We start from the raw sequence: 13,187 nt of genomic DNA, 5'->3' as shown, positions 1-13,187 counted from the left end.
CTTCACTTGTAGCGATGTGCTGAAATTAAGCGGATTTAAGTGGATTGTACAACCCATGCCCTTCTGGAAATTAACAAAGGAATGCTGACAGCTCTCTACTTTTGAGAAGACCACAACCCATTTTAGAGCTGATCTGGAAGCTGACCATTCTTTTTCTATTTGACATTCACCAGTATTTCTTCAACTACTGCTAAGATGCAGCAGAGGGCGCTGGGTCACAGCAAACACTTCACAAGTGATTGACATTTGAAAGATCCCCTCCCATGAAAATTACCAGGGTCTCCCACTTTAAAAACCAGAAAGACCAAGACACAAGCATTTTCTTGGAAAAATGTTTTTTTTTTTTGAATATCTGATAAAAGTCTCTCAATTTGATTGGCACGCTTCCTCCCATACAAAAGGAGGTCACCTGAGCACAGCACACACACACACATACATGCTAACCCACAAGTCAATACAAGAAGCGCCATCTCCAAATTTGTAACATCCGGGAAGAAAAAGGTTTTTTTTAAAAAAAAAAGTAGGGCTGGCAAAGAGAGAACTGTTTAGGGCAGCCTAGTCTGTAGAACGCAGCCAGACTCGTTTGCCTGGCTCCCATCACAGCCTCTGTAAATATCTTTCCAACCATAGCAAACAAAAATTCTAGTTGGTTTTCTTCCCCTTCTCTTGGTTCATGAAAAAGCTTTTTTTTAAAAAAATTGTGTTTTTTTGCTTTGGCAGCACTTAGGAATGTTTTAGGTTGATATACATATATATGTTCTTGATGAAGCCATAGCTCTCAGCAGAGTTAGGGATTCATGGGTGGGAGATCATTCTTGATCTAAAACAGGAATGGCCCACCTCTGGGGCCTAAAGAAATTATAATCAACATGTGGAAAAGATACATTCAATGTCAAAACCACACATACAATAACTGCAGCTGCCCTGGCTACAAAAAGGGCACTGACTTATTTACAGAGCCTTCCAACCTCTGAAAAGGGCTTGGGACAGCGTGGCAAAGTCAGCTTCTAAGCTTCACTGAAAAACAGAATACAAATGCCCACTCCATGTCAGTGGGGCAGTGGAATCTGCTCTGGGGTTTAGTCTGAACGTTTGGACTAAAATCTGGAGTGGATTCCACTGCCTCGCTGACATGGAGCTATCAGCCACCACTTGCCAGCTGCCTCTGAGATTATAACCAAATCTACACACATACAGCCTAATCCCCTAATTTATAGCTGGAAAGGCCAGTTCCCTCAACCAAACAGGCATGTTTCACATTACAGTGAAGCTGAGCCCAGCTGGCAACTTGACCCATATTAGTTGCACCTGCCAAAAGCAAGCTTTATGCTGGGAAATTTCACATAGGCTTACTGCTTCTTACACAGTCGCTAATGGGACAGAAGTCTTGCTAGATTTTAAAAAATTGGCAACGCTTTCCTCAGCTGAGAATCTTGGTAACACTTTCCCCCCACCTCAAAAATGAGGGAAGGCAGTGCCCCAAACACAGTAAGAATATGGGAGGTCCTTCTGGGGACTTTATCTAACCCAGCAGCTTTTGGCCAGCAAGAACTGTGGGCATTTCTGGCTGGCATCAATCATCTTAGCCAGACCAGTCTGGCAATTAAACTTTTGCTAAGTCCTGAATGGATGCTAGGCCCAGTCTACACCTGCAGCAGAAAAGACCATTCTGTAGGACAGAGACCACATTTGAATATGCCCAGATGTAAAGCAACTCACTGAAAGTGGAAATTCAGCATATAAAGGATCTAGGGCAGTCCTGCTCCCTTTCTCCCCAGCAGGGAGCTTTTGAGATATCAGGTGGCATTCAAAAATCTGGTATCCCCAAGCCTACAGTTGAAGTGGCACCACCCACTCTACTCCCTCAAGACTCCACTCTTTTTTTCCCGCTTTCCCTGTCCTCCCTTAAACAACGAATGTCTCAACATTAGTTAATAGTGATAGTCCCACTCAAATGGTGAAATTCCCAAAAGAAATGCCCATAGGGCAGCACTTAAATGTAATTCTGAGAATTCACAGCTGTATCCTTTCAGAAATGGGGAAACGGGTATTTTCAAACTTTCACCAACTGTATCTGGCATTATCAAGATTCATCAAATCTTGGTCTTGATGCAAGAAATCCATTTTATTTTTCAGGGGGAGACTTGCGCAAAATCCACTTGAATAAAGTGTCTTAATACTCTGCAATGAGTCTAACTAGGAAAAAATAGTCCTATAGTTGGCTATTATATCATTACCATGAAATAGGACATTACTCTCGTCATGTTTGAATGTGCTATTCCTTTTGCAACTGCCTAAAAAACTAGGACACTTGCAAAGGAGTTGGCCAAGGAGAGGGCAACCATACTAGGCTTTCTCCCCCGCACACATATCCTTTCTATCACTTGAGATTTTTTTTAAAAAAGCTTATGGTGATATGTAAAGAATGGTATTTTTGTATTGGGCTAAATTATCAATAAATATTTAAGGTGAGATTTCAAACTGAGCATAGCTGAAATGCAACCCCCTACTACCATCTTGTTAAATAGCTTGCAGCATCTCTGCCTGTGACTGGATTTTAAAAATGTTTTGTTTTTACTAAAATGTTTGGAGACATAAAGTACTCCCCCCCTATCTGCTATCAGGGGCATGGAGGGGGGAATCAGGAGCCCTGAGTCTTTTGCATGTGTGTGCTGTATCTCCCGTCTATTCCCTCCCCCCCCCTTTTTAAATACTTGCTTACATGGCGGCTTTCCCTCTGAAAATGCACCTAAATCTGCTTTTATACATATAAATGATATGCAAATATCACGTAAATTTGTGCCTTAGATCTGCTTTTTAAGAACCTAGCAATAAACCTGCCTACAGCCATCTTAACTGGTCTTATGGCAGGAACAATGGCAAGGAAACCACCTATTTTAACCTCACACTGTAAGAAATTAGCCTCTTCAGCTACTAATGCTTTTTACTTATTTATTTAGCCATTACCAAACAAAGTGGCTGCTATGTTAGAGCTTGGCCCTACAGCCATTTAAAATCAAAGCAAAGGCTCACTGGTTCTTTAGTACCCATTTAAAAAGTTATTACTTGCAGAAGAGGAGGGAGGAAGAGACAGGGGAAGGGTGGCCAAATTCTTCTTTTTTTAAAAAAAACACCACACACAGTATCTTGCCCTTACTTCTGTGCCTGTAACGGCTCCTTGGTCTGCTTCTCTCCAAGCTGGGATCAGCTTCAGCTACTGCAGATCAAGCGCTTGCAAAAGGCAGCGTATTCTGGCTTCAATCCACTTGTTTTTTAAAAAACAGAATCAGGAAGTATGCAGGAGCGCACAAGGGAACAGTGTGCCCATATTGAAATACCTGTCACACTTAAAAGGGCAGGCTGAAGAGGAAAGGTGCAGCTGTACCCTGTAAAGCCAATCTCACCCCTAAAACCCTGATTCTACCAGAAAAATTCAAATGTGAGAGTCAGCTTGTCACACCTGGTCAGCTTCCAATTGTTCAAGCCCATTTATAGAAGGTACGCAACACACCTCTGATCCTCCATGTGGTCTTCCTTTTACACTTTAGGGCAGTTGTCATCAAGTTAATCTGGGATAAAAATGCAACTCTACCTCCAGCCACAAGGGGGTAGACTATTTAATAGAGAAGGGAGGGCCTTATCCCTCCTCAAGCCAAGTCACATGATCAGAAGGTTCCCACAATAATCTGCTGCTGGAGTATAAAATTTATAGTGGCTTGCTACCGACAGGAAAAGGTTAGAAAATGCCTGGATATATAAATGAAGCATGTGAGGAATAAGATTTCAACCAGAGCCACATTCACACTATCCACTAATGCTGTTATTCCACTATAAAGTCATGGCTTCCCCCAAAGAATCCTGGGCAGGGTAGATTTGAAAGGGTGTTAAGATTTTCACAGAGCTACAATTTGCAAAGTGGTTTAACTGTCAGTCACTCTTCTCAGAGAACTCTGGGAACTGCAGGCCTGTGAGAATACTCACAGCACCCTTCATAAACTACTTTGCCCAAGATTCTTTGGGGAGAAGCCATGACCATTTAAAGTGGCATAATAGTGGAATCAATGCATGATGTTAATTTGGTCCTGGTCTTTGCCATGCTAAAATGTTTTATGTGCAAGGATTCATACATACATTGGGGAAGCATAGGTAACATACCCATTTTATACTCTTAAATGGTATAGTCCAGGATAAACTGTTCCATGTGACTCAACATTGCAGTGGGTCTTGTGACCTAACCACGTTTACACAAAAGTCCCATTCATTTCAATTGGGTTCATTTGCAAGTACTTACAATTAGGATCAGACCTTTGGGGCAGAATCCTATCCGTCCTTACACAGAAACAAGTCTATGCCCTATGGAACTGACTCCCTGCTAAGTGGACAGAGGATTGCTGCCCTTATATCTCTAATGTGGGGCCTCCAAGATTTCATATAATAAAATAATCTGAACTTTTAACATGTTCCAATGCTGCTTTATATATGTACAAAATAAAGCTTCCTGAACATACACACACACCTAGAGTTGCTTGCCATGCAGCACAATCCTAATGCTTACCCAGAAGTAGGTCCCGGCGCATTCAATAGGGCATACTGCTAAGTAAGCATGCACAGGACTGCAGCCTTAAGTCTCCATAAGGCCACTTTAAATGGGGGTGTGGAGAAAAGGTTGATTATCTTCCAACATTAACAACTATGGCAGACTAGGAAGGACTTTGTCCATCCCACTGCAGGCAGGAGACTGCACTTAAAAGAAAGGGGGGGGGGAGAGAAGAGCTTCCTCTCTCAGTAGCCAGTGCAGTTTTACTTAAAGTGAGTGAGAGACAGAGAAAAGCAAAGCTCAGGGGCAGGAGAGAAGAGTATACATGCATCATGGGAAATTACAGTCCTCCCCACTACAATTATTGAAGCCACACTTTTGGAAAAGAAACAGGACAGTCTTCCCCCCACCCTCAGTATAAGGAGGCAGTCTTTAAAAATGCTAACTTTGCTACTATATGATTTCTTAAAGTTTATCATACAAAAAGAAAAAAATCCATGTGCAGTTTGGTGTAGTGCAAAGAGTGGAGATTCGACGATGCATTTTCTGGCAGTCTGATCCCCAAAGCTGAACACCCTCATTTTCAAAGTACGAAGCTGATAGGCACTGCCTCCCTGGGACCACACGGGGCATGTGCAAATGCCCCCAAAATACACAGTGGTGCAAGAAGGGCTCATGCACTTGTGCACCTCTTTTCATTCCAGCAAGCACGTTCTCTCCAGGTACAATTTTGGCTAAAAGCAGTCTCTGTTGCTGTAATGGATCCCCATTAATATCCACCAAGCCTTACAAGGTCTGTCTTCAGACAGGTAGGTGTTTTAGCTACGGGAACCATCCAGGTGTTGAAGAGCGTGCCATGAAAATAGCATCCTAAAATGGCACATGCTAAAAAATAAAACCTTAAAAACCTTGACGGGATTAGTTTGCAGATAAAGAGCTGGCTCCTAAAAACAAAAAGGAAAGTTCTAACTGCCTAGCTAAGTATTTATGGAGATGGAAGAAATTTGGGTTAGATTATCAACATGTTTTACATGTGCAATGCTTAAAAATAAAACACTTTCATTTCCCCAAATTAAAAAGGTTTAGGGCACAGCTGCACTGCAGAGTACCTCTACACAAGACCGCTCCCCACTCCCAGAATGAGAGAACCCAGACACCGGGGGGGGGGAGGGAGACTGAGAGAGGTTGTGTAGAGCTTCCCATCAGGATCATGCCTTTGGACGGTGTGTGGAAGAATGACACAGGTGCACTGAACAGACTCCATTTAAAGCCACCTCATTTTGGCTCTGATGAAATGCTCAAGATCTCATGCCACCATCATCTGGTGCATTTAAGTGCAAAAAAGCACATTATTACTGAATTCTGACCACCCTCCCTGCCCCCCCCAAATAACAACCACATGCCAATTCCTCCAAAACTAAGCCACATCCGTTGAGAAGGTAGGAGGGAGGTGAAAAAAACAACAGATCTAAATAAAACCTTAATGTCCAACATTTGGCAAGTTTCCCCCAATATGAAAAGCGAACTCAGATTTCTTTTTTAAAGTCCTGATTCCAAACTTCAAATTCAAGCCAGAATTGTTGAGTGGGAGGAGTTGATTTATGTCACTGAAATGTCTTCTTTGCCACCCACATCCGGCACCAAGACAAAACCAGCTGCAGCTCCATCTCCTGATTTCCTGCCAGCATGCAAAATTCAGGAGTCTGAGATTGCACATATGGAAGTTGAAGTGTTCCTTTGTGTGGTCAGAGCAACTTGTAATGCAAATTCATTCCGGCTCTATGGGGGAAAAAATAAAGACTAGGCTGCCTTTCCCATGCATAGCTTATTCCTTGGAAGAAACCAAGGTATTCATTCCGCCATGGGACCATTCTTAAACCAGACTGCAAAAGTTTGGATGTTTCCTATAATGCAGCCTTCTTCTCTAGGTGCCATGGGAAGTGGGGGTGGAAGAGAGGAGAGAAGGGTGTGGGGAGTGAATGAGGACAGACAGAAAGCAGAAAAGACTTCTAAGTTTCTGGGGACACTAGGCAGTTACTCCCCCCAGTTGCATCCAAGTCCGAGATTAGATGTGCCAACTTCGAAATCCAGACTTTAGAAACAAATACAAAAAAATACCTTTCTATTTCTGAAAATTGTGTTGCAATTAATACCTGAAAGTACTCGAAGGGGCTAAGGATAAGGGACATTTCCTTTCCTTCTAATGCCTGCTTCGTCATCCATCACAAGAACATCCAAGCCAAAACAGCAAAAGGAAAAAAAAAAAAGATATGGAAACTCCACAGATACAAAAGTCTGTGTTCTTCGTTAGCCAAGATATAAATGTTGTTCTCCATCACAGTTAGGGCAAGAAAAGCAACTATCAGCTCAGCCTGCCTTGAATTGGCTCTTTTGGTTCGGCAGCCAAATCCTTCACACTGCTGGCTCTGCCTCCTCTGCCAGCGCAGCCAGTGACGATGGGAGTTGTAGTTAAACAACATCCTAGAGCACCCCAAGTTCCTCACCCTGATCTAAAGGCTGTGAGGAACTAAATGGGAGGGGGAGATAGGGATGGGTGTCAGTGGCGGCTTCATGTCAGTGGGGCAGTGGGATCTACTCCGAGTTTTAGTCCGAGCATTCAAGGAGCTGTCCAAGGTGCACCTTGCACAGCTTGAAAGTTTGGACTAAAACTCGGAGCAGATTCCACTGCCCCATTGACATGGAGTCACCAGCCGCCACTGATGGGTGCACTGGAAGGGGGAGGGAGGAGAAAAGGAAAAGAAATAGCTTATTTCAAACCAACAAAAAACCTAGAGAAAGAGAAAAGGCTCAATCTTCACATGTATGGACATGGATAAAGCTGCCATTAGGCCAAGAAAGGTTGGCGGCAGGTATAAAAAAAGGCAACAAAAACTAGGATAGGAAAATTCCAATTGTGAGGGTTGAGAGGGCCTGAATGGCACTCTGCAGGGATCACCCACAGCTTGGGAAGGACAAGGATTCCTTCCTTCTTGCAAAGCTGCTACCACCACTGCCGTCCACACCAGACACTCCTTTTTCCTGAGCCAAGGCACAGATGCGAGCCCCCGCCTTGGGCAGGGGGGGGAGGAGGGGAGTTGCCAGGAGGGTCGTGGCGGACGGTGAGGGAGATCAGGCTGGAAGGCACAGAAGTGCAAAATGCGCAACAAGGAGAGAAAGAAAGAGAGAGAGAGAGAGCTGAGTGAGCGAGCGTGGGGGTCGACGTCCCGGAGCTTGACAGGAGAAAGACTCAGCTCAGTCGACAAACCGCTGGCAAGCCTTCTTCCAGCGACAGGCTGTGCACCACATGTTGCGGTTCTCCATCCCATACACCTTGCGGCACTTCTTGGCCTCACCACGTGGCTTCCTAGAAAAGAGGCAGGGGAAAAAACCCTCAGAGGAAAGTTCTTACCTGTGCACAGGGACTAAGCAGCAGCTGCTTCCCAAGGATTCAGAGGATAGCAGGAATGTAAAGGGAGGGATCGTAGCTCAGTGGTAAGGTATAAGGTTTGAATACAAAAGGTCCCAGGTTCAACCTTGGGCATCCCCAGTTCAAAAGAGGGGTCAGTTAAGCAAGTGGTGTAGAAAGACCTCCATATGAGACCATGGAAAGCTGCTGCTTGATGAAACTCTGAGACAGACAAATAAAGTAGCTTCCTATGCATACCCCCTCCTCTCTGTCCTGCAGTAAGCAGCAGATGGTGGAATGTGACAGAGAAACAAACATCCTTCTATTTAGCCTGCAACCGCATATAAATCTATCTTTCCAAGAAATAAAAACTCAAAAGGATCCAAGGCTGCTTCTACACAGGGCATCTACTGTGAACAGAAAAACTTTGTTCATTCATTCATTTTTAACAGGAGATTTGCATGATATTGCAGTCAAAACATGTTCCTCTGCATTTTTCCAGAACTCAGAAAATCTGATGTTTTTTCCTCTCTTTTTTAACATAATGAAACGGCTGCACTGTTTGGTGTAGATGACCTATTGTGCGGCTATCCGACTGGTTACTGCTTGCATAGATTGCTCTAGTCTAGGCATATCTTTCCCTATGGTCTCTCTAGGAATCCACTCTATTATTTTAACCCTTCACATTCCAAACAGCACTGACTTTATAACAGCTTATTCTCTCACACACATACACTCGCACACACTCAAATTGCAACATGGGATGGCAATGATGATCACAAGTGGGGAGAAAGGAGAGGGAGTATTTCCTCCCACACAACAGTCCCAATGAAAATCGTCCCCCCAACACAATGTTTGGGGAATGGGGAAAGGCAGATGGCCCACTTGGCTACAGAATGTTATTTGGAGCCTTGAAGTCTGGAAGGCGAGTTGCTATATCATGTATTTTTAAATTGCTTCTTAAAAATGTGTTTTTAAATTGCTTTTTAAAAATGTGTTTTTAAATTGCTTTTTAAAAATGTGTTTTTAAATTTGTATATTTGTTTTTAATGTTTTTAATTGTTGTAAACCACCCAGAGAGCTTCGGCTATGGGGCGGTATACAAATGCAATAAATAAATAAATAAACAAACAAACCAATCAATCAACCGTGCCGCTTAAACGCAAAAGAAAACCCAGGCTATGGTCTGAAGGCACATAAGGCCAGCTCCCTGCTGAAGCTAAGCAGGGTCAGGTCTGGTCAGTGCCTGGATGGGAGACCGCCTGGGAACCATATATAAGCTGCCTTGGGTTTCATGAAAAGAAAGGCGGGGTATAAATGTAATAAATAAATAAAAATACTGTATATGTTTTACATGCAAGTTTTAATTCATGATACCTGAGTAAGCCTTCTTTCCGCTTAGATGTGTCCTTCTACATTTATTTTTAAAGGTTCTTAAGGAACAGGTAGACCTTGAACCAACTAGTGCGAAAGCTAAAAATGTAAGATGTCATGCTGGACAGATGGGAGAAGACATGCAAATTTAGTTCCATTTTCAAAACCTAGTACGAGACATCAGATCAAGGGTGGGGAGAGGAGGGGCACAAGAAACACTCGTGGGCCAACTCACCTTGTGCCTGTTGAAGGCTTTGGCATGGAAGAGGGCACTAATGGCTGTCCCTTGGCAATGGCGGCAGGAGGGACCTGTGGACGCTTCTCTCCTACATCAGCAGACCGGATGGGTGTTAGGCAGCCCTGGGGGAGAAGGAGAAATGATCATCTTTGGGCACCATGCCTTAACTCTACAACCTTAAAAATCTCAGGAGCATTTTTACAACTGTGGGTCATGGTTAAGGATAGGGGCAGAAATTTGATTCAGTTCACATTTAAAGCCGAATCTATCAAATTCGCACTTTCCAAAGCAATATGAGAACCAAAACACAGGTGTCCTTCAAAATGCGCACTTATCCGAATTTTGTGATGCAGTTCTTCCAACCAATGCTTACAAAAATGCATTTATTAGGGGAAAGTAGATTAGGAGAAATTGCATGCAAAAATGTGTACATTAGAAATTCACTCTAAAATGCGGAAGAATTTTCATGAGGATTTTTTATTTAAAAAATTGCAAACTGCTGCAAAATGCAGAGAAAGGAATTTAAGACATGGGAAAACGAAACAGAGAGATCTGAAATCGACAGACCCTTCTAGCCCTAGTCCCGGGGGGCTGCAACAGAGACTTATATGGAAGGATGAGTCTTCCTTCGCCAAGGAGAGCACACACAACCTGCCCACCAAAAAGTCATCCTAATTACAGGCTGTTCTTGTGTTTTGTTTTTTAAATGAAGACCCAAAGCCCAGCGATGACATCAGTGGCTCTCTACAGCTAGCAGCCTCCTTTCTGGCTGAGGGGAGGGGAGGAGAGATGCGTCGTCCTCCGATTACTTACCAAGGGGCTTTTATAAAGGACCGGGGGCAGAGGAGGTGGGAAAAGGGTTGGCTGCTGCCATGATATGCTGATTTCCATTCCAGTGGATGGAACTTTCAGATCAGCCAGCACGCCAGCAGGACCTGTCGCCTGGAAATCAAAGCAAAGTAGCATTTTTCATTTAAAAACAGTGGGAGGTCACAGAATTTTTTTTTTGCAGGGGGGGCGGGGAGGACACAGAAGTGCCTTATTCTGCAGCCGTGGGGCTCCTAGAAGGGACATCCCCATTTGGCGGGCATTATGCTGACATTCACATCCCACCCACTAAGCCAGGGGTGAAGAGCCAAATGCTGCCTTCTTGGCCTCTCAATTTGGCCTTTCACAGGCCTTACTTCCTCCCTCAGGCCACACACTGCTTGAGTGCTTTTGCCTAGTTCCAATGTGTGCTTGATCTGTGACAATGCTTCTTGCTTGCTTGCCTGGATGGGAGAGACGTGTGGGTGTGCATACAGAAAGCTCTAGATTGCATCCAAGTAAGTTTTACTCAGAATAGACCCATTGAAATTAATGAACCTGTTAGCCATGCACATTAATTTCAAAGGGTCTACCCTGAGTAGGACTAGCACTGCATGGCTGGAATGTTATCTATGGTGCAATGGTAAGAGTCATATTTATTATATTATTTTATATAGTGCCATCAGTGCATATGGCACTGTATAGAAATAGCAAATCCACAGCTCTGTCCCCTTTTGCCTCTGGCTCTACCCGCCATTGGGCATGCAGCCCCCCCCCCCCAAAGAGGGAATGTGGCCCCCAGGCTGAAACAGATTCCCTACCCCTGCAATGAACTACAGGCCATTGTTCCAGTTCTGAAAACCCACCTGGTACGCATGGTCAGTTTGGATGTGGCACAGACTTGTGGGCGCCGACTGGCTCAGGATGGTCACATGCGGCGATTGGCTCAGATGAGACACCGTGGAAGGGTCTGGACTGAATGGAACCCCAGGTGTTTGCTGCACCTCCTCCGGGGTGGGGAAGGCAGGGGGCACGGAGGAGGTTGGGGAGACAGGCGTCAGGCTGGACAGACCGTCCGTCAGGGAGTCCACATTGACATCTAGCTCAGTGTAGTAGAAATCTTCCTCCCCGTCACTCTGATCCAGATCAGCCTCCCGTCTGGAGGAAGCAACAGAGGGGCTATCAGCATCAGAAAGCCCCACACTAAGCAGGACAGAAGTTACAAAAATGACCTGATGATGACGATGGAGAAGGTGGGAATTCATTGGGCCAGCCTCTGTTTAGGGCAGAAAAGCTTAGGAGGTGCTGAGAGGGCAGAGTGAGACACAAAAAGAATTTACAAGGAGATTGAAAAGGGGGTGGAGGAGATTACAGTGGAGGATGCTGACGGTGTTTCCCTTCTGCAATCACAGACTTCCTCAACTTGGTGCCCTCCAGATGCTTTGGACTACAACTCCCATCAGCCCCCCCCAAATTTCTGGGGGGCACTAGGTTGCAGAAGGCTCTATTATCATCTCTCCCTGAAAGTTTTGGGTGCATGTCCAGATCACAGTTTGGCAATCTTGCTACTGAGATCTGCAAATGCATTTGCAAGACCTGCAGATACATTCAGCTGGATCCAACTGGCCACATCTCTCTACAGTCCCCGTTCCCTTTGACAGATTGCAAAGTCATGGGGCCCCTTACCGATGAAGCCGCCTGATACCATGGCAAATCCACAGTGGTCCATTGAGCCCAATATTGTCTATGCTGACTAACAGTGACTCTTTCATTCATTTGTTATGCATTTGTATACCATCCTCCAATGACATCCCCAGGGCAATTTACTACCAAAACAAAGCAAAAAAAGCAATTAAAAGGCAAATGACATAAATTAAAAAGCCAGGGACAAAGAACAACCAAAAGGATTTAAAACTGCATCTAAAAATCTCGGGGAAGCAAAAAGGTCTTTGCCTGGTGGTGAAAAGCCAAAAAAAAAAAAACAAGCACCAGGCAAATCTGTGTGGGAAGGCTTGCACAATTAGGGTGCCACCATCGAGAAGGCCCCCCTCTCTGCTAACTCCCTGCCTCACCTTAGATGGCAGAGCACTCACAGCCCCTGTCACTGAAGTTCTTAATGTGCAGGTAGGTAAGGAGAGTAGTCCTAAACCATGGAATATTATTATTTATTGAATTTATATCCCACCCTTCCTCCCAGAAGGAGCCCAGGGCAGCAAACAAAACACCAAAAATACTCTAAAACATCTTAAAAACAGACCTTAAAATATATTAAAACAAAACATCTTTAAAAAACAACTTTTCTAAAAGAAAGTTTTAAAAAAATCTTAAAAAGCAATTCCAACACAGACCGGGATAATATCTTGATCCTAAACTCGGAAGGGCTTCAAAGGTCAAAACCAGCACTTTGAATTGGGCCTGAAAACAGACCGGGAGCCAGTGCAGATGGCGCAGCCCAGTTAGTATAAAATGTGACTAATGGATCGCTAAGTGCAGTTTCCAAACAGTCTTCAAAGGCAGCCCCAATGAATAGCACATTACAGTAATCTAACCTGGAGGTTACCACCAAAGCATAGATGCTTGAGATCTAAGTAATTATTAATGGCAGGGGCTGAATCTGGGACCTTCCATATGCAAAGCCTACGCTCTGCCACCAAGATATGCCTTAGGTCAGCAGGCAACCAGCCAATGGTTGAGGTGAGCCCTTGAGCTCACAGCTCCCTCCCTCTCTCCTTCCATTAAGTTGCCTCTACTTGCTTTGAAAGAGGATGCACTGCTGGATGCAAATGCATAGTTTCTCTCTCTCTCTCTCTCTCTCTCTCTCTCTA

At 44.3% G+C, this 13,187-nt stretch overlaps 1 protein-coding gene across 1 annotated transcript in view; it reads right to left on the bottom strand.

Moving 5' to 3' along the window:
* Positions 1-318: 318 nt before the first annotated feature.
* The window catches only part of SLC2A4RG (SLC2A4 regulator), a 43,666-nt gene continuing 30,797 nt past the window's right edge, over positions 319-13,187 (bottom strand). Inside the window, exons 5-8 of the mRNA XM_061630158.1 lie at positions 11,229-11,594; positions 10,369-10,497; positions 9,553-9,677; positions 319-7,901 (exon numbers count right to left, since the gene is read on the bottom strand). Of these exons, the coding sequence (XP_061486142.1) occupies positions 7,790-7,901; positions 9,553-9,677; positions 10,369-10,497; positions 11,229-11,594 (732 nt within the window). The 3' untranslated portion in view covers positions 319-7,789. The remainder of the gene's footprint in view (positions 7,902-9,552; positions 9,678-10,368; positions 10,498-11,228; positions 11,595-13,187) is intronic.

This window comes from Rhineura floridana, chromosome 6 (assembly GCF_030035675.1).
Source record: "Rhineura floridana isolate rRhiFlo1 chromosome 6, rRhiFlo1.hap2, whole genome shotgun sequence".
Classification (NCBI taxonomy): domain Eukaryota; kingdom Metazoa; phylum Chordata; class Lepidosauria; order Squamata; family Rhineuridae; genus Rhineura; species Rhineura floridana.
This window is presented reverse-complemented; position numbering and strand designations above follow the sequence as displayed.